Raw genomic sequence first — 20,526 nt, 5'->3', positions numbered from 1 at the left:
CTGAACAGGAAGACAAACAGCATCGAACTGAACAGGAAGACAAACAGCACACAGTGGAACTGAAACTGATTTTGACGTTACCAGTACGTGCATAGCGCTGGGTAAACTCATTATTCTATGCTTTCGTCCGGTCCTTCACTTATCTGATCCTCAACTCATAATTTCGTATGATACAACAAACTAAAAAAAAAGTCAAAGGGACGTACTGTAAGAATGCATATTATTTTACATAAAAAAGACGACTAACAATACATGTTTTGGGTTTTTTAAGTAATCCTGAACATTGATGTCAGTACATTAGTTTTCTATACAAGTAATTTATTGTAGAATTAGTTAAACTGCACCAACGAATAATTTCAAAAAATGCTAAACAAACAAAACACACAAAAAACAACTACAGACAAAGAAAGAAGAATAAAAGAAAGTGCTAATAAAATTCGTACGATTGAAGTAACATGGTTTGGCAAAGTATACGTGATAGTCAATGCCGGCAGACTACTCAAAATAATAAAAAATAGCAGTTATAACATAATCATTTTCGTTATCATAATTAATTGATAACTGGGAACGACATACATGAGTGCCAATAATTATCATCACAGTTGTTTAAAAACAGGCAAGAGAAAGATGACAATATATGCTAACTGAATCAGTACAGAAAATAAATGATGCTGTCAGTGTGTAACAACAGACAAAGAGAGTCCCTATTTCAGCACCCAGCACAAGGACGTCCCTCACTGACCTGAAGTTGACGTTGCAGTTTCTGGGTCTAGTGAGGTCTAGGTCCTGCAGATGCCTGATGATGACCGTGCTGTCCTCGTCCTCCGCCCCGGCCCTGACCGTCATGGTGGACACGGCCTCTTTCATCATGGCCTTCAGGTCGTCTGTCTTCTCCCCAACGTTCTCGTTGAAATAAACGATGCTGTTGGCGATGTCATCAAACATCTTCAGAGAATCAGACGTCAGCACCTCCACCTCCTTCTTCACTGCCCCAACATCCGTTTTGACCACCTTAACGTCACTCTTGACGTCGATGACGTCTGATTTGATGACGTTGATATCCCGGCCAGTGTGGGACACTGCAGCCTTGACAGAGCGGGTGTCCCTGTCCACCTTACCCAGGTGAGCGCGTAGGCCCTCCATGGTGGCCGTGCTGGTCTCAATGCTGTCGGCGATCTCCCGGAACTGTCGCACACTGTAGAAGTTGAGGCTGTTGACAGAGCGCTCCAGCACAGAGATACGGGCACTGAGAGAATCGAACTTCTGATCCACAATTCGCAGCATCTCCTCCAATACCGTTTCCTCCAGAGAGTCTTTTTGTGGCAGTGGGGTGGCGCCTGGCGCCTGGCCTGCTGCGTCGTTTCTGACCCCCTGAGTGCTCCCCCGACCTGTGAGCACGAGGACAGACAGCAGGACAACTACGCAGCGGGGTGGTATATGGCGGTCCGCCATGGTCAGCTGATGCACAGGTCAGGTCAGTACCATGTCACCAGGACCTGTACACTGCACTGACAGAAATGGCACCGGCCCCGTGTCTGGGTCACTGTCATAAAGGGACACATGGCAACACGACAGTCACAGTCACACTGAATGTAATCCACAATTTTTCAACGTCAAAGTCAAATGAATAGTGTGGGTAGCCTGACAATTCACAAGTGTTTCTCACACTGTGGTGACTCCAGTTGGTGGTGGTGGGCGTGTTCAGTCAAATGACAGATGTGTCCCTCTTACCCCTGACCGCACCACAGTGCCACAGGCACACCGCTGTGTCTGTACTGTGCAGCTGCTCCTTGCCTTGTTACCCCTCCCCTCTGCTGACATCACACTCCCAACGGAAACTGAGGAAATCCCCAGACGGGAATACTGCTCTTTGCCCCTCTCCTTCCTTTCCTTCCTCCTTCCACTCCCTCTCACCCCCTCACACACCAATGAAAACTCCGTGCTGTCCGACTTGCCCTCAGCTTCCACACGTATCCCTATAGCGCAGCACACAGCGCAACACAAAGTGGAGGCTCTGGACTTGCTCGCAACTTTTTACTTTTTTTTAACCGTCAGCCACTGAATGCGGGTTTGCTCAGAAGATCCAGCTGAGCTCACTAAGCTTCCACACTTTTTTTACAGCTCAGTGACCCGGCTCGAAAAAGGGCTGACGTCACACGGTAAACTTTGGTCCCAGCCCTCCGCTCACGAAGTTTCCCATCATCATCCATCCTTCCGTCTTGTTCAGTATGTGTGTACTTGACGAGCAGCAGAGGGAAGGAAGGATGCAGGAAACAAGAGAAGAAAGCGCCAGATACAGACAGTGCTGCAGGCAGTCGGGGTCTGTTCCTTGGCTGTGGTGCCCATCACGGCACAGGCACAGGGCTGGAACTATAAACTGACGAGCCACTTTGTCTCTACCGCCTCTTCGCTGATAGGAACATAGGGATCTCTTGTCTGCCTGGCTGTCTGTCTCTCTGTGCTTTTCCGCCTTTCTCGCTATTTCTCCCTGTTTTTTCCGTGAATCTTCCTCAGTGTGTGTGTGTGTGTGTGTGTGTGTGTGTCGCGGTCTCTCCCTCTCTCCCTTATCCTCTCTGTGTCTGTCTTTTTTGTCACGTGCGCGCGCGCGCGCGCGCGCGCGTGTGTGTGTGTGTGTGTGTGTCTGCCCGCCTGTATGCTTACTTTTGTGTCTACTCTGTCTGTCTGTATATATGTCTACTTTTGTGTCTCCAGTCCCTCACACCTCTCCCCCCTCCCTTAAAAGAACAAAAACGGCTCGGCGTGGGATAACTGGATGAAACCTTTGTGTGCATACGGACGGGTGGATTGGCAGAATCCAATATGCAATCGGTCTAAAAGGTCAGAGGCGTGTAGAATTGAGACTGAGGCTGAAGCAGACTTATTCGATGGTACATAGAAAATTGATAACACATACACCAAAGTGTCTATATCCATTCGTTTTTGGTATGGAATTTTAGGCCCTGGCCTTTTGTTTTGCTGTACTGAGAAGGCCCTGAGGTAGAAACGCCTAGCCGGCTTCCTATCTTGTCTTGTGTTGTACCCTTTGCCGGTTCTCCATCCTTTGAGTGAGCACAGTATCTTTCTTTTTCTTTTCAAAATTGATTCTTATTAGCTATTTTCTGATCAGAACTTGCTTTACAATATTATATGCTGTCTTCAGTTTTTAATGGGTTTTTTTTTTCGAAACTCTCCAGTTTTCTGTTTTTTCAGTTAGGTATTTGACATTCAGTTGACAGAAGCACTTGTAATTCCTCAGCTGGTGTCATTATCATTTCATATCATGTTATTCTTTATATATTCTGCTTGTTTCATGATTCAGTTGTTAAAAGTACTTAAAGCACCATTAGTGTCATGAATAAGATTAATTGCTATTTCCAATGCTTGTGACTCTATCAAACAAACCGTCAAAAAGCATGAAAGCATGAGCATTATTTTCCAGCCATTGTAATTTCTCAAACTGAGAATCAGTGGTGCTTTATTATTTATATTCACAGCTAAGTTACTGGTTTGTGAAACTTTAATGTGAAATTCCAGGGAGATGATCATACTGAATGCGCCGTTCAGTTACACTTGAAACAAATGCCGTACTAATGAATGAATATTTACATACAGATCAATGGACATTAAAACTGAAGAATAGTCGTTAACACTGTTTCCTGTATCCGAGGTGTATACACTGTGTGAAACGACCTTAACGGTTGCCACTGATTACAAACACTATTCGCAAAACATAAATCTAAAGCTGTGCACATTTTATTCAATAGCAAATTACCATGATTATCAAGAACACTGTCTCAAGAGCATCTACTAACATAACACGAGTAACTTTTAACACTAAATATGTAGAAAACTTTTATCACCGGACACATTCTGAGCCGCGACGTTGCTGTTCTGCTATTCAAGTCACCATCAATTCTTAGTAACATATTTTTCTGGAAATTATAAAATCGGTAGCATCGACCACATCTTCAGCATATTAATGCCATCAAAGAAAGAACAGCCTGTAGGGGGAATAGGTGGTGTATAAGTACAAAATATGATGACATATTTTGGTACATTGAACTGAAAGGCATTTAGAAAAGTTAAAGATAACATTTTGCAGTCACAATCAGAGAAAACTGGAGAGAGAGAGAGAGAGAGAGAGAGGGGTGGGGGGTGGGGGGGTGGTGCGTGGGGGACTTTTTGTTCTGAATTAAAGAATCGCCAGAACTCAGCGGCTCATTGACGTCACGACTGATTAACAGTTCATAGCAGGCAGACTAATGAGGGCTTTCTCAGCAAGACGCCATGTCATCGCTCAGTGCCAGCCGGTGCTGTCTGCCTGTGCGTCTACTTGTATGTCTGCTTACCTGCCCGTGTCCGTCTGCGCACGGCACGCGCCAACATGTCTGTGAGTCTGTCAGCCTGTCTGTCTGTCTCAGTATCTGTCTGTCTTGTCTTCCTTCATGTCACCACCTTGAAGCGGTCTCTTTGGGTCTCTCTCTGTCACACACACCACACACACACACGCACACACACACACACACAGAAATAGATAGAGAGAGGGAGAGGAGGAGGAGGAGGAGGGGAGGATGTGCGGAGGACGAGGTTAATGCGTGTATGTAAGGGGAGCTGGAGGCGAGGGTTGAGTGTTTTTGTTTTCCGCTCTGCGAAGGACGTGCATGTGAAAATGTAGTTTCCTTTCTTCACTTTTTTCATTTCCCAACCGACCCACTCGCGCGAGCATGTGTGTGTGTGTGTGCGCACGCGCGAGTTGTTTTGCTTGACTTAACGTTCTATCCTGCTTATAAAGATCATGAGATGAGTACTTTACCCCTCAGCTCCTCTCCATCCGCGATCCAATCATAAAAACGCAAGATTTCTTTTGCCCTCCCACCCCGTCCCGCGCGGCTCCCCGCTTACCTCTTCCTAAGCATTGTCGTTCATTCTAAGCTGACTGTAAGACATCCCTGTCACTGTCAGTGAAGTGGACTGCCGTCACTTTGGCTTCAGCTATAGGATCCGAGTCAGGATGGATGACAGGGGCCTTGACGTGTCTGTTTGTGTCAGCGTAGTGCTTTGACAGCCAGTGACTGGGGCGGCGGAAGCGGGGAGGGGTTGGAGGAAGGAGAGGTTGGGTGTTGGGTGTTTGTGGAGGAAGTAGAGGTTGGGTGTTTGTGGAGGAAGGAGAGGTTGGGTGTTTGTGGAGGAAGTAGAGGTTGGGTGTTTGTGGAGGAAGGAGAGGTTGGGTGTTTGTGGAGGAAGGAGAGGTTGACAGATTCATTTATTTTCACACATATACATCAGTACCACTGATTATAACATAAAACAACATTAAAAAATATAAACAGCTTTATTCAAATTATATGTAAAGATTTGTTTAATCAAAAGGTATGTATAACATATAAATGAACAAGGCATATGCACAACTGATAATCATTATATGAAATTGGAACGTTTGGCTAATAAAATGGACCACATAAACATATAGGGTAGGTATGGGCAAATGCGAACAGCGTGTAATTGCGAACGATCCGTATACTACCACCCCACTTCGACTGAAGCATTCTCTAACGGTTGCATTTAACAATCTAACGTATGCTTTGACCTTTTTCTAATACCTCAATGAATATCCATTCCGGCCAAGAACCAGTCACTGTCAAACGCTGGTCAGCTATTTCTGGCTGTTTCCGAGTCCGCGCTAATTCTGCTCTTCGTGCACAACTGCCGTCCAACGTTACAACCGTGCTCTCACATTCCTAAAATCAAGGGAAGCAAGTTGTAGGACTTGAACTTTGACACAGTTTAAAATAGTTGATTCGATCGGATATGTTGAATGCGCATCAGTTACCAGTGCTGAGACTGTAATTTAAGAAAGCATATTGGTGACAGATCAGAAAGTCAGTTTTGACAGAAATCTGCAAAATAGTATTGTTTCAATTAGACCATAGAATATTTTGACAAACGTCTGAATTTGCGAACGATGCTGCACAGTTACTGAGCACTCTCAAAAGGGTGTTTTTTCAAGTTGTGTGCATGTGTGATCAAAACCAACAATACAACAGTCTGGTGCGGTGTTCCAATATTATGTTATATCTAATGAATTCAAGACCTGTTTCTGTTTCAATTGCAGTGTCCACATGTACCCAAAGCCATCGTTCGCAATTAGACTTGCCCTTTCCCATTTACCCTCAGGCACCCTTGCTATTTCAAACGTCGACAAAACGTCGAAAAGAATGAGTAACGAACTTCTCAGTGGTGCAACCAGTCGGAGAAAGCATTCAAAAACAAAAGAACTACGTTTGACTATCATACGACATGTTACTGATCTTTACAGTATACACGTGTTGAGCTGGTCGCTTCGACTGGACCGTTCGCAATTCGGCATACCTACCCTAATCTGCGCGCGCACACACTGTGACTACACACACACACATAAAGATGACACGCCAGCACTCATGTATGCACACACATACGAACGCACACTTGCGTACACACACACACACACAAACACATACGCCGTGGCACACACACACACACAAACACACACACACCGTGGCACACACACATACCGTCGCCGTGGCACACACTCACACACAACACTAATACATTTATATGCATAGGGAGGGTAGTCAGTGGAAGCCGTACAAAAACGTGTCAGGGACTGAGGGACCGTGAAGCTTGGAACTGTGTCGGACAGCACTGCCACTGTGTGTGACCCTAGATTACCCCCCTGACAATACAGCATGTTAAACGCATCACACTAACACACACACACGCACACACACACATTAGACATGTATGTTCTGCAGCCTTATGGTTCCAAGAAGTCCCAAGTCTGCCTTCCCCTTCAACCATGCCTCCTTTGAACTGACCCAGCTTTCACTGTCGCTGCCACATTCCCACCTCAATGTGTTCTGCCTCTACCGTCCGCCACCAAACAAGAAAAATAAACTTTCTGATACGATGTTCATAGAACAGTTTCCGGACTTCTTAGAATACGCTAACAGTTTACCAGGCTCCCTACTTATTGTCGGTGACTTTAACTTTCATTTTGATTCACCCACACAGTTTTATACCTCTAAATTACTTGAAATTGTCAGTTTGTTCGATCTTAACCAGTCTGTAACCGAGCCTACACACAATCGTGGTCACATCGTCGATTGGGTGTTGCACAGAAGTGAGGACTGCCTCCTGAAGTCTACCACCGTCGATCACACCCTGTCCTCTGACCATCACAGTGTGACGTGTCATCTGAACCTCACCAAACCTCCCACGCCCCGTGTGTATAGGGAGGTGCGCACACTGACCTCAATTGACTTAGACTTATTTAAAGCTGACCTGCTGACTAATATCCCTTTTGAGCCGACTGCTGACCAGCTATCCACTGTCCTACGCGCTGCACTCGACAGGCACGCCCCGTCGACTCGGCGCCTGATCTCCAATCGTCCCCCGTCGCCTTGGTACAACACCGTTGGACCAGAGCTGTTGGAGGCTAAGCGGGAGAGAAGGAGAGCTGAGAGGCACTGGCGCACCCCTTGTTTGACCATCAGTAGGGACATTTTTCAGACAGCCAGGAATAGTGTAACAAACATTGTTGACAGGGCAAAGTCAAAGTTCTACTCTTCTAAAATCCTTGCATGCACCACAGCCAAACAGCTTTTCAACGCTACGAACAATCTACTAGGTAAAATGAAAAGCACTCCTCTCCCTACAACATTTTCGGTGCAGGAACTCCCTCCAAAGTTTTCTGACTTCTTCACCGGCAAAATATCATGCATTCGTGAGAAGCTCGACTCTGTTGTGTCTCCTTCTTCACCCGTTCAAGAACGCGTGTACAGTGGTCCTGTTTTACATTGTTTCCGACCGGTTACTGAAGATTTTGTGAAGAAAGTGTGTCTGAGCGCTTGTCCGAAATCCTGTGAGCTTGACCCTGTCCCGTCTTCTTTGTTGGTTGAATGTATTGATGTTCTACTGCCACATATTACTCATGTCATCAATTCTTCCTTACTGTCTGGTTGTTTCCCAAAAAGCTTCAAATCTGCTGTTGTACGTCCACTCATCAAGAAACCATCTTTGGATCATAATTGTTTGAAAAATTATCGACCTGTCTCTAATCTGTCATTTTTATCAAAACTGCTAGAAAAGATCATATTGTCTCAGCTCTTAGCTCATCTGGAACAAAATGGTTTACTTAATTCCCACCAGTCAGCTTATAGACGTGGTCATAGTTGCGAAACAGCCCTTCTTAGAATAGTGAATGATTTGCTTTCGGGATTTGATGAGGATAAGATATCTGTTCTCGCTCTCTTAGATTTGTCAGCAGCTTTTGACACTACCGACCACTCGATCCTCTTGAACAGACTTAAAACTTCCTTTGGTATTCGTGACACTGCACTAGCATGGATCACGTCTTACCTGTCAGATCGTACACAGAGAGTATGTGTAAATGGTAGATACTCTAGAGTATCTGCCTTGAAATATGGTGTCCCACAGGGGTCCGTCCTAGGTCCTGTTCTTTTCGTGCTGTATGCGGCTCCTTTGTCGGATGTCATCAGTCATCATGCGATGTCGCATGAGAGCTTTGCTGATGACACACAATTTTATCAGTCGGCTTCCATAGCTGAATTTGATGCACTGATGACTCAAACACAGGAGTGCATTGCTGGCCTAAAGGACTGGATGACTCTCAACAAGCTGCAATTAAATGATGATAAGACTGAATTGATGATAACCTGTCCAAAGAAGTTTCGTCAACATCCTTCCTTTCCTGACTCTGTTCTGATCAATAGCACACCTGTTTCACTTTCTCCCTCTGTTCGCAGTCTTGGTGTAATCCTAGACCAGTCTCTTTCCTTCCAACAGCACATTTCGAATATCTGTAAAGTTGCCTATTTGGAACTGCGTAGAATCAGCTCTATCCGACACTATCTCTCAACCGATGCAACCAAGACACTTGTATGCTCTCTGGTTCTCTCAAGATTAGATTACTGCAACTCTCTTTTGGCCGGCCTTCCCAAATATCTGTTAGACAGACTCCAACGAATTCAGAATAATGCTGCCAGACTCATTTGCAGAGCTTCTAAATTTGACCATGTTTCTCCTCTCCTTCGGTCTCTCCACTGGTTGTCTGTTTCTGATCGAATAGACTATAAGCTATCCACTCTGACCTTTTCTGCAGTCAACGGATCTGGCCCCAAGTATCTTTCTGAACTCATCCATATCTATACCCCGTCTCGCCAGCTCCGTTCTTCCTCTGATACTCGACTTCTCAGGATACCTCACATTAGAAATAAGACCTATGGACACAGATCGTTTTCTTTTCAATCGCCAAAGACGTGGAACAAGCTCCCTGATAACCTCCGTCATTCTGATTCCCTCGCATCTTTTAAATCTCCTCTCAAAACTCACCTTTTCCCTCAGCAATAAGTTCAATTGTGGCAGGTCCACTTCCTTTGCGTCAGCTGTGCTTGACTATGTGTGTATACATATGTATGTGTACATAACTACATGCATGTATATGAATGTGTATTGTGTGTGCGTGTGTTTATGTAAGTTTGTGCCTGCCTATGTGTGCGTATGTGTTAGGGTAGCTGTTAGATACACATGTATGTTAAAATGTATGTATGCAGCGTGTGTGTGTGTGTGTGTGTGTGTGGGTGTGTGTGTGTGTGTGTGTGTGTGTGTGTGTGTGTGTAGTCACATTTTGGTGTGTGTATGTAACATAGTGTTATAGTGTGCCAGCAGTGTCACCCCCCACCACCACCACCTGCACTCTGTCCCCTTCCCTCCCCATCCCTTCTTATCTCCCTTCCCGCTCCATCCAAAGCCCAGTCTTTGAGGTTGCGCCGACACCCGCGCCACTCTCCCTCCTCACCCCTACTCCCTAGTCAGCCCTCTTTGGTCAGCGACGCCGTGTCACCCGCCCCAGCTATAGGAATATGTGCAGTTATGTGATGTCTGCCACAATTCCCGTGTTCGAAACAGACAAGCACAGCCTGTTGGAACATCTCCTGTGTGGCGGCCTGTCTTTCAAGTCGTTCCCCTTCTCCCCGTTCACAAACAGGGCTGAGCTAGATGGCGGGACTTCAGAACGTAAGCTAGTGAGAATTTATGCTAATGCGAACTTTGATCAAGCCGACTAACAGGCCCAGAGTTTTATTGTCCTGTCTCCTCAATCTCTTTGTGATGTAAACGGGTGAAGTTGTCATCATAGAATGTGTATAGACAAGTGGGTTGAAGTAGCGAATCAGATCATTCTGTAGCTTGCATTAGTATACACAGTATGTTGGGGGAAGGGATAAAACCAGTCAGCACAGCCAGTTCTCAGCTGTCTCCCAGAAGAACTGACTGACACAGGGTGACTGACTGACCAGTGATGTGAGGAACAGGGAAATCCCTGTTGGGCTGTGAGTACATGACTTGTAATGGTTTTATGTTATGTTGATAACTTAGTTGTGTTGGGAAACTATGTTTCATGTCAGTGGACAGCCAGTTTAAGTTGATCTTGTGGCTTGTGGAAAGAAAAGGGGTTAATGTGTGAAAGCTACCCACTGAGAGAAGTACTGGCCTAAATCTTTTGAGTCCCCCCCCCCCTTCTATTTGGTTACAGATATCTTGTTCTGTATTTTTGATGTATACATACTTGTTTTGTATATAGTAGGTGGTGTTGGTTCAGTGTGAACTGAACAGATCTATAGGCTAACACATTGTCAGTGTGTGTTGAGGGTTTTTCATGTGTGTGTGTGTGTGTATGCACATGGGGGTAGCAGCAAGTGTTGTGGAACACATGTTTGAGTTGGTAGTTGTGGTAACATGTGTAGGAGTTGTGCTTTGTGTCAGTGGTTTACTTTGTTCAGACAAAGTGGGAAGGAACATTGTAATGTGATTAGTGAGTTGGCAAACTATGAGAGCATTGAGGGTCAGTGCTATGTTGTTGCACATTGCTGTGTACCAGATATGTTGGAAGTAATAATTTCCTTACATGTACTTGTGTCAGTTGGACACTTTGTGAAGACAAAGAGATTTTGTTTGGAAATGGTAACACACAGTTTAATTGAATGATGGGTTGTTAACATGAGTTGGAACACAGGGTTGTATTGGTCAGTGATATGTTTTGTACACAGTATGGTAATTGGTATGTCACTGCTGGTGGCAGGTAAGCTTGATGAAGCTTGTACCTCACATAGATCTTTGTGTGAGAGTAGTGCATACTGGTGGGCATGTGATGAAAGGTGCTGAAAGGGTGAAGGCCTTTCATGTCAGTGATGTCCAGATATTTGAGATTTTATCTGACCTGGGTTTTGGTTGTGTGTTTGTGTTCCAGGTGTGCTGCTTTAGGTTTAGGGTGAATTTTACCGTGCTGCTTAGAGGTGCTGCTTTAGGTGTAGGATGATCTTTTTACTGTGTGCTGTATTGTAAAGTAAACACTCTATAAAAACCACTCCATGTGGCCCTGCTATTGATGTGAGGAGAGAGTGAGTGAGTGCATGATTAGTTGATCCTATATCCCCCTGTCTGTTCCCCTCTCTCTTCTATCAGAATCGAACCACACACTCAACAAAACACCTTTTTACAATAGATATGATGTATTATGTTAACAAAAGCGTTTTTGTAAAGCACCTAGAGCAGATTTCTGGATAGTGTGCTATATAAGTATCCATTATTATTATTATTAAGTCCCAAGAAAATGAGGATGCTTTCTAGGAGCAGAAGCTACTCCCCGTTGCCTGGATCGATCTTCAGAAAGGAAGCTTTTTGACAAAGCCTGGATGGGGGCACTGCTTGTCAAACTGTTAAGGAATGGAGTTTCCAGTAACATGTTCCCGTGGATCAAGTCCTACCTCTATAACCGCTAGGGAAGAGTCTCTCTCTCTCTCTCGACATTGTCCACATCAGTCGAAAGGCCCTGCTGCGACATGGTGTTCCACAAGGTGGAGTTCTCTCACCGACGTAATCCTGCTTTTCATCAAAGGCCTGTGGTCAGAACTGCAAAAGGAAATCAAGGCTGCACTGTATGCTGACGACCTGGTGAACATGCGACCACGGCTACCTATCGCTAACAACTAACAGCTGGCGATACACAGGCTCATCAGCTGCGCTGAGGAATGGTGTGGCCAAGTCCTTCCCATTTTCACCTGGTCACCAAAACAGAAAGGAGGCACCGTCACCATGGGCGAAACTCTGCTGAAACCGAGAGGATGATGAAGCAACCTTTTTTGAAGTCATGTTTGACAGACGACTGATCTGGAAACTACATATCGCAAAGGCTGAGGCGAAAGGCAGGCGCAAACTGGCGCTTCTGTCACGAATTGACTACTGTAATTCTCTTCTCATAGGCTGTCCACATAATATTCTTCAGCGAATTCAAAAACTTCAAAACAATGCTGCCCGTCTGACTCTCAGAGTCCCACGTACTGATCACATTTCTCCTCACCTCCGCACTCTACACTGGCTCCCCAATGAAGCGAGAATTAAATACAAAGTTGCGTGTCTCTGTTATTCTGCTTTCCACTCCACAGGACCTACTTATCTTTCTTACCTAATCAGTGTTTACACTCCCACAGGAAATCTCCGCTCTTCCTCTGTTACCTTTTGAAACTTCCTCGTGTCAATACAAGAACCTGTGGTGAACGTTCTTTCTTCTTTGCTGCTCCTCACATCTGGAACAACCTTCCGCATCATATCCGTGTATCTGATTCTATTTCTGCTTTTTGCTCATCACTAAAGACTCATCTTTTAAAAACCTATCTATAAGTACTCTCAGCTTCTTTTTTTCCAACACCACCCATGTCAACTCACTTTGGATGTATGTAGAGTGGGAAAGGAAGAGTGTGAGTGGGGGGGAGGGGGTTTTGAGAAAGAGTGGTCATGAATGTTTTATGTTACTTGTAATATTTTTCTTTAAATGTAAAGCGCCCTGACCTCTTAGTGAGAACGGGCGCTATATTATTATTGTTATTATTATTATTATTATTATTATTATAAATACACGTTAGAACGCAAAATGGACAGTTATTTCGTATTTTCCTAATTACATACACAAATAAACTTGAAATAACAAAGTTCGTTTCGAAACTACAGATATCGATTCTATTTAACCTCTAATTCCCCCACCCCCCACCCCCATTATAAAGAATAACTTCTAAGTCCAATACAAGACAAAAAAAAGTTTCACTGAACAATACCAAGCTCCATCGTCAACTATTGACCATTGGGTTTAATGCCCCTGACGTACACAGGGTACTGGAAACGTCACAATGCAACCTGACCGATGCTGCCGAAGTGACAAGTATTCTTCTTTTTGTTACATGTGAACAGTTATTCCAGGAAGACAACTCACGTCGTTTGTTCGGACCTGTGTCTGTCATTGTAGAATTTTATGATAACAGGGGTCAGTACTGTGTGTCATTGTAGAGTGTTATGTTCACTGCAGTCACTGCTCTGTCTGTCACTGGAGAGTGTTATTTTCACAGGGGTCACTACTGAATTTGTCACTGGAGAGCATTATACAGGGGCCACATGTGTTTATCATTGGAGAGCGTTATACGGGGGTCACAGCTGTAATTGAAGAGTGTTACGTTCACAAAGGTCACTGCTGGGTCTGTCACTGGGAGGCGTAATACTGGGGTCACTGCTGTGTCTGTCACTACAGAGCATAATAGAGGGTTCACTGCTGTATCTGTCACTGAACAACATTATACAGGGGTCAGTGCTGTGTCTGTCACTGAACAACATTATACAGGGGTCAGTGCTGTGTCTGTCACTGAACAACATTATACAGGGATCACTGCTGTATCTGTCACTGAACAACATTATACAGGGGTTAATGCTGTATCTGTCACTGAACATTATACAGGGGTCAGTGCTGTATCTGTCACTGAACAACATTATACAGGGGTCAGTGCTGTATCTGTCACTGAACATTATACAGGGGTCAGTGCTGTATCTGTCACTGAACAACATTATACAGGGGTCAGTGCTGTATCTGTCACTGAACAACATTATACAGGGGTCACTGTTGTGTCTCTCACTGGAGTTAAGCTCATACGGGTCACAGCCGTGTCCGCCACTGGAGAGTGTTATGTTGATATGGGTCACTGCTGTGTCTGTTAATGGATAATATTATGTTCACAAGAGTCACTGCTGTGTCTGTCGTCGGAGAGCGTTATGCAGGGGTCACTGCTGTCTGTCATTGGAAATTGTTATATTGACAGGGGTCTTTGCTGTGTCTGTCAATAGAGAGTTATGCAGGAGTCACTGCTGTTATCTGTCAATGGATATTGTCATATTGACGGGTCACTGCTGTGTCTGTCAATGGCGAATTATACAGGGGTCACAACTGTGTCTGTTAATGGAGTTATACAGGAGTCACCACTGTGTCTGTTAATGAACAGTTATACAGGGGTCACCGCTGTGTCTGTCACTGGAGATTGTTATACTGACAGGGGTCACTGCTGGGTATGTCACTGAAGAATATCATGTTGACAGGGGTCACTGTTGTGTTTGTCAATGATGACTGTTATATTGACAGGGGGTCATTGCTGTCTCTCACTGGAGATTGTTATACTGACGAGGGTCACTGCTGTGTATGTCATTGAAGAGTGTTTTACAGGGGTCACTACTGTTTATACCATTGAAGAATGTTATACAGGGGTCACTGCTGTGTCTATCATTGGTTATGTTATGTTGACAGGGGGTCACTTCTGTGTCTGTCATTGGAAAGCGTTATACAGGAGTCACTGCTCTGTATTTCACTGGAGAGTGCAATATTCACAGGGTACATTGCAGTGTCTGTCACTGGAGAGTGTTATGTTCACAAGGGTCTCTGCTGTGTCTGTTACTGTCAGTGTTATGTCCACAGAGATCATTGCTGTGTCTGTCATTGGACAGCGTTATACAGGGGTCACTTCTACGTCTGTCACCCACTATGGACCACCTCACAGCTATAACACTGACACCCACTATGGACCACCTCACAGCTATAACACTGTCACCCACAATAACACTGACAGACACCCACTATGGACTACCTCACAGCTATAACACTGTCACCCACAATAACACTGACAGACACCCACTATGGACCACCTCACAGCTATAACACTGTCACCCACAATAACACTGACAGACACCCACTGTGGACTACCTCACAGCTATAACACTGTCACCCACAATAACACTGACTGACACCCACTATGGACCACCTCACAGCTATAACACTGTCACCCACAATAACACTGACTGACACCCACTATGGACCACCTCACAGCTATAACACTGTCACCCACAATAACACCGACAGACACCCACTATGGACCACCTCACAGCTATAACACTGACTGACACCCACTATGGACCACCTCACAGCTATAACACTGACAGACACCCACTATGGACCACCTCACAGCTATAACACCGACAGACACCCACTATGGACCACCTCACAGCTATAACACTGACTGACACCCACTATGGACCACCTCACAGCTATAACACTGACAGACACCCACTATGGACCACCTCACAGCTATAACACTGACAGACACCCACTATGGACCACCTCACAGCTATAACACTGACTGACATCCACTATGGACCACCTCACAGCTATAACACTGACAGACACCCACTATGGACCACCTCACAGCTATAACACTGACTGACATCCACTATGGACCACCTCACAGCTATAACACTGACACCCACTATGGACCACCTCACAGCTATAACACCGACAGACACCCACTATGGACCACCTCGGTTATAACACTGACAGACACCCACTATGGACCACCTCACAGGTATAACACTGACACCCACTATGGACCACCTCACAGCTATAACACTGACACCCACTATGGACCACCTCACAGCTATAACACTGACACCCACTATGGACCACCTCACAGCTATAACACAGACACCCACTATGGACCACCTCACAGCTATAACACTGTCACCCACTATGGACCACCTCACAGCTATAACACAGAGACCCACTATGGACCACCTCACAGCTATAACACTGACACCCACTATGGACACCTCACAGCTATAACACTGTCACCCACAATAACACTGACTGACATCCACTATGGACCACCTCACAGCTATAACATAAACATCCACTAAGGACTACGACACAGCTTTAACACTGACTGACATCCACTATGGACCACCTCACAGCTATAACACTGACATCCACTATGGACTACTTAACAGCTATAACACTGACTGACGTCCAGTATGGACCACCTCACAGCTATAACACTGACACCCACTATGGACCACCTCACAGCTATAACAATGACTGACACCCACAATGGACCACCTCACAGCTATAACACTGACACCCACTATGGACCACCTCACAGCTATAACAATGACTGACACCCACAATGGACCACCTCACAGCTATAACACTGACACCCACTATGGACTACCTCACAGCTATAACACTGACACCCACTATGGACCACCTCACAGCTATAACACTGACACCCACTATGGACCACCTCACAGCTATAACACTGACTGACACCCACAATGGACCACCTCACAGCTATAACACTGACACCCACAATGGACCACCTCACAGCTATAACACTGTCTGACATCCACTATGGACCACCTCACAGCTATAACACTGACTGACACCCACAATGGACCACCTCACAGCTATAACACTGACACCCACAATGGACCACCTCACAGCTATAACACTGTCTGACATCCACTATGGACCACCTCACAGCTATAACACTGACTGACACCCACAATGGACCACCTCACAGCTATAACACTGACACCCACAATGGACCACCTCACAGCTATAACACTGTCTGACATCCACTATGGACCACCTCACAGCTATAACACTGACTGACACCCACTATGGACCACCTCACAGCTATAACACTGTCACCCACAATAACACTGACTGACATCCACTATGGACCACCTCACAGCTATAACAATGTCACCCACTATGGACCACCTCACAGCTATAACACTGTCACCCACAATAACACTGACTGACATCCACTATGGACTACTTCACAGCTATAACACTGTCACCCACAATAACACTGACTGACATCCACTATGGACCACCTCACAGCTATAACACTGTCACCCACAATAACACTGACTGACATCCACTATGGACTACTTCACAGCTATAACACTGACAGACACCCACTATGGACCACCTCACAGCTATAACACTGACTGACACCCACAATGGACCACCTCACAACTATAACACTGACACCCACTATGGACCACTTCACAGCTATAACACTGACTGACACCCACTAAGGACACCTCACAGCTATAACACTGTCACCCACAATAACACTGACTGACATCCACTATGGACCGTTTCACAGCTATAAAACTGACACCAACTATGGATGGACCACCTCACAGCTATAACACGGTCACCCACAATAACACTGACACCCACTATGGACCACCTGACAGTTATAAGACTGACAGTCACAAAGATATTGACCGACCAACCAATATGGCACACCCAACAGCCATCCAGTTTTACCCGAGCACTGCATCATCACTGAGCTGTACATCCTTTGGTTCATGTGATCCCCAGGGCTATAAGTCCCTGTGACCTTGGTCTGTTCATCCCTGGATTATGTGCTCTTGTAAACAACTCCAGAGCCGTGTTGTTTGTACATGGGCCGTGACTCTATACAAATCATATTTCTAGGTCATAGTCCCTGGGGACATTTTTTTTTTTAGTCTTGGGTAAGCCCACCCCAAAGTCTTTATTCGGTTCATTTCTGACAACTACAGATCCTTGTTCTGTTATATTTAGATGTACAAGCCCTAAGTATAAACATAGATCTCCGCATCCCCAGATCTTGGGTCTCTTAAAACATTATCATGTATGAAATTGTCTCGAGTCTTAAACCGTCCTGATCCCATCATGTTGTTGTGGATCACAACATCAACAGATCCCACATTGTTTCACTCCTCGTCCCGAGGTTTTCGTCATCCAGATCGTATCTCCATGCATCCCTCGATCCTGACATTGTGTGCCCATGAGTCTACACAGCAACCAGACGTCTGTATGTATAGCATGATGATGACAAGTCTGAGCGTTCTGTGTTCCTCTGTCTACTTCCACTAGAAATCAACGCCCGCTAACACCCGTGCCTTGTGTGCACGTGCAGTTACATCCTGGGTCCGAAGTGGAAAGAAGAGGTAGCGAGGTCTGATGGGTTCAGCAACATGATACCTTGAAGAGGTCTTTGTGCTGTGAAGTCAGTTCTCCGTAACGGCGTTTTCTGGACATCTCCGCTGACAGCCTGTGTGCGTGACATGACTGGTGTCAGACCAGCCGTCTCGGACTGAACGTCTGCTGTCTTTAAGGGCTGTTCCTGGTACTGGGCTGTGTGCTGATGGGGTGCAGTGAGAACAGAAGAGAACCCAGAGCAGAGAGGTGCCTGAGGGTCCATGGGCAGCTGGTTGGAGCTGTCCGCTTCTCGAGGACAGTCTTCCTGTGCAGACCCGTCCCCTGCTTCCCGCTGGCAGTCCGCTGCAGGAAACTGGGCACTGCACTGCTCGACCTGCTGGTCACTGGCCGCCTCTATGTCAGCTTTCGCACCTGCTGTGGGCGTTGTCAGGTCAGCACCCGGCCTACACCCGCCCTCTGTGGCAGCATAGGGACTTTGGCCATCACTGCTATCTGTCTGCTGGCTGCCGACCACTTCTCCACGGGCCAGGTCCATCAGGCTGGGGACGGGGATGAAGGTTGGGGAAGTGGGGCAGCCCATGTCCACTGCTGTACACCTTGGGACAGCGGGCACAGTGGTAGGGGAGACGGGCGGATCTGAGGCACTTTCACTGTGACCTTCAGAGACAACAGAGCCGCTGCTGACACTCCTGCAGAACACACTGTCAGACATAGGGCTGCAGGCACTGCCACAGTCCTCTGACTCATACTGCTGCTGCCTCTGCTTGTGGGCTGAGCGTCCGGAAGCCTCTGTCTGGCTGTTGCCTGTTTCAGAGCTAAACACATCTCCCACATCGTCTGACTCCTCATCGTCATCTTCTTCGTCAGGAAGGGGGTTGCTTGTGGAAAAGACGCCTCGTTCTAAAAGACAGGAAAAAGTCAACAGAAATAAAGAATGTATTATAAGAAATTAACTCATGTCTCACATCTGTCCTTTGTACAAATTTTCGAACGAATCTCACTGAAGAAATATAATCGGCATATTGCGCCATTCAATTTTAGTTTGAAAAGGACACCACTATTATTTGCAAATCAAATAATAATTTGTTGGCAAATTGACACAATGAAAACTAATAAATACTGGCTAAACTTAATGATATGGCAAACAGGAATCTGAACTGGCAAAGCATAGTGTTTTGACAAACATGCACTGATATACAAACATATGACAACCTATACAAGCGAAGTGAAACAAAAATCAATGTTGACTACAAAACATATTCTGGGTCAGCATAAACATGTAACAACAAGGTGATACGACAAACAAAAAATTATAACAGTGAAGTGATATTAGAAACACAAACGCATAACAGCAAAGTGGTAATTTACATCCAACACAAATTTATAAAAACCAAAGATACACGACAAACCCAGCCAAACCCGTGTAAACAACTGACGTGACTCAACCAACACAGACCTATGTTGGCATCCGAGATGCTGGATCCCAGGCTGTCCGTTTCAGCGCCCACCCCTGGTTCACGCGGATACTGCAGCAGCATTTTCTTCCGGCTCCTGCGGGACTCATGGATCTCCGTGGACACGGCTTCCAGGCACCGCAAGGCATCGGCGTACCTCGTCTTCCGGATACCGATGGCGTGCTGCAGATCCCACACGTTCTGCTTCAGTTGCTGCCAGACAAAAACAAGTCACATGCCGCGTGGTTGACAGCTGGTGCCACTTGTTACATGACTGGTAAATGACAAAAAACAAGTCACATGCCGCGTGGTTGACAGCTGGTGCCACTTGTTACATGACTGGTAAATGACAAAAAACAAGTCACATGCCGCGTGGTTGACAGCTGGTGCCACTTGTTACATGACTGGTAAATGACAAAAAACAAGTCACATGCCGCGCGGTTGACAGCTGGTGCCACTTGTTACATGACTAGTAAATCACACATGCAACATGTTAAAAAAAAAATTAAGAAGAAAAAAAGAGAGAAAAAGCACCCACCACCGAGACAATAGATCAGTGGTACACATCGAGTAATTATTGAATGGTGCACATCCTGAACACAAAGTTAATAAGTGGCACATAACATATTTAAACGGCACACCGCACTGGAATCAAATGGCACATATCACGTGGTCAATAAACACATCATATAAATAACAAATCAGTGGCACACACCACATTGTCAAATTAGTGGCACACAGAACACTTATTAAATGACGCACACAACACTTATCAAATGACACGCACCAAACTGTTACTGAATGACACACACCATACTGTTATCAACTGACACACACACACACACACACACACACACACACACGAAGCTGTTA

At 45.6% G+C, this 20,526-nt stretch overlaps 2 protein-coding genes across 8 annotated transcripts in view; both read right to left on the bottom strand.

Annotated features, from left to right (window-relative positions):
- LOC143297203 (uncharacterized) overlaps positions 1 to 2,300 on the bottom strand; it is a 35,028-nt gene extending 32,728 nt beyond the window's left edge. The window contains exon 1 of the mRNA XM_076609413.1: positions 743 to 2,300. Coding sequence (XP_076465528.1) covers positions 743 to 1,452 — 710 coding nt within the window. The 5' untranslated portion in view covers positions 1,453 to 2,300. The remainder of the gene's footprint in view (positions 1 to 742) is intronic.
- A 9,262-nt stretch (positions 2,301 to 11,562) lies between these two features.
- LOC143297181 (uncharacterized) overlaps positions 11,563 to 20,526 on the bottom strand; it is a 41,252-nt gene continuing 32,288 nt past the window's right edge. For 3 of the 7 annotated variants that reach the window (XR_013057221.1, XR_013057228.1, XR_013057227.1), the window contains exons 7-9: positions 19,656 to 19,866; positions 16,273 to 19,099; positions 11,563 to 16,236 (exon numbers count right to left, since the gene is read on the bottom strand). Coding sequence is in view for 1 of the 7 variants with exons in the window: in XM_076609395.1 (XP_076465510.1) it covers positions 18,177 to 19,099; positions 19,656 to 19,866 (1,134 nt within the window). In the remaining 6 variants the exon portion in view is untranslated. The other 4 variants (XR_013057225.1, XR_013057224.1, XR_013057222.1 and 1 more) reach the window with 4 other exon arrangements.

The sequence above is a fragment of the Babylonia areolata genome, chromosome 2 (assembly GCF_041734735.1).
Source record: "Babylonia areolata isolate BAREFJ2019XMU chromosome 2, ASM4173473v1, whole genome shotgun sequence".
NCBI lineage: Eukaryota > Metazoa > Mollusca > Gastropoda > Neogastropoda > Buccinidae > Babylonia > Babylonia areolata.
This window is presented reverse-complemented; position numbering and strand designations above follow the sequence as displayed.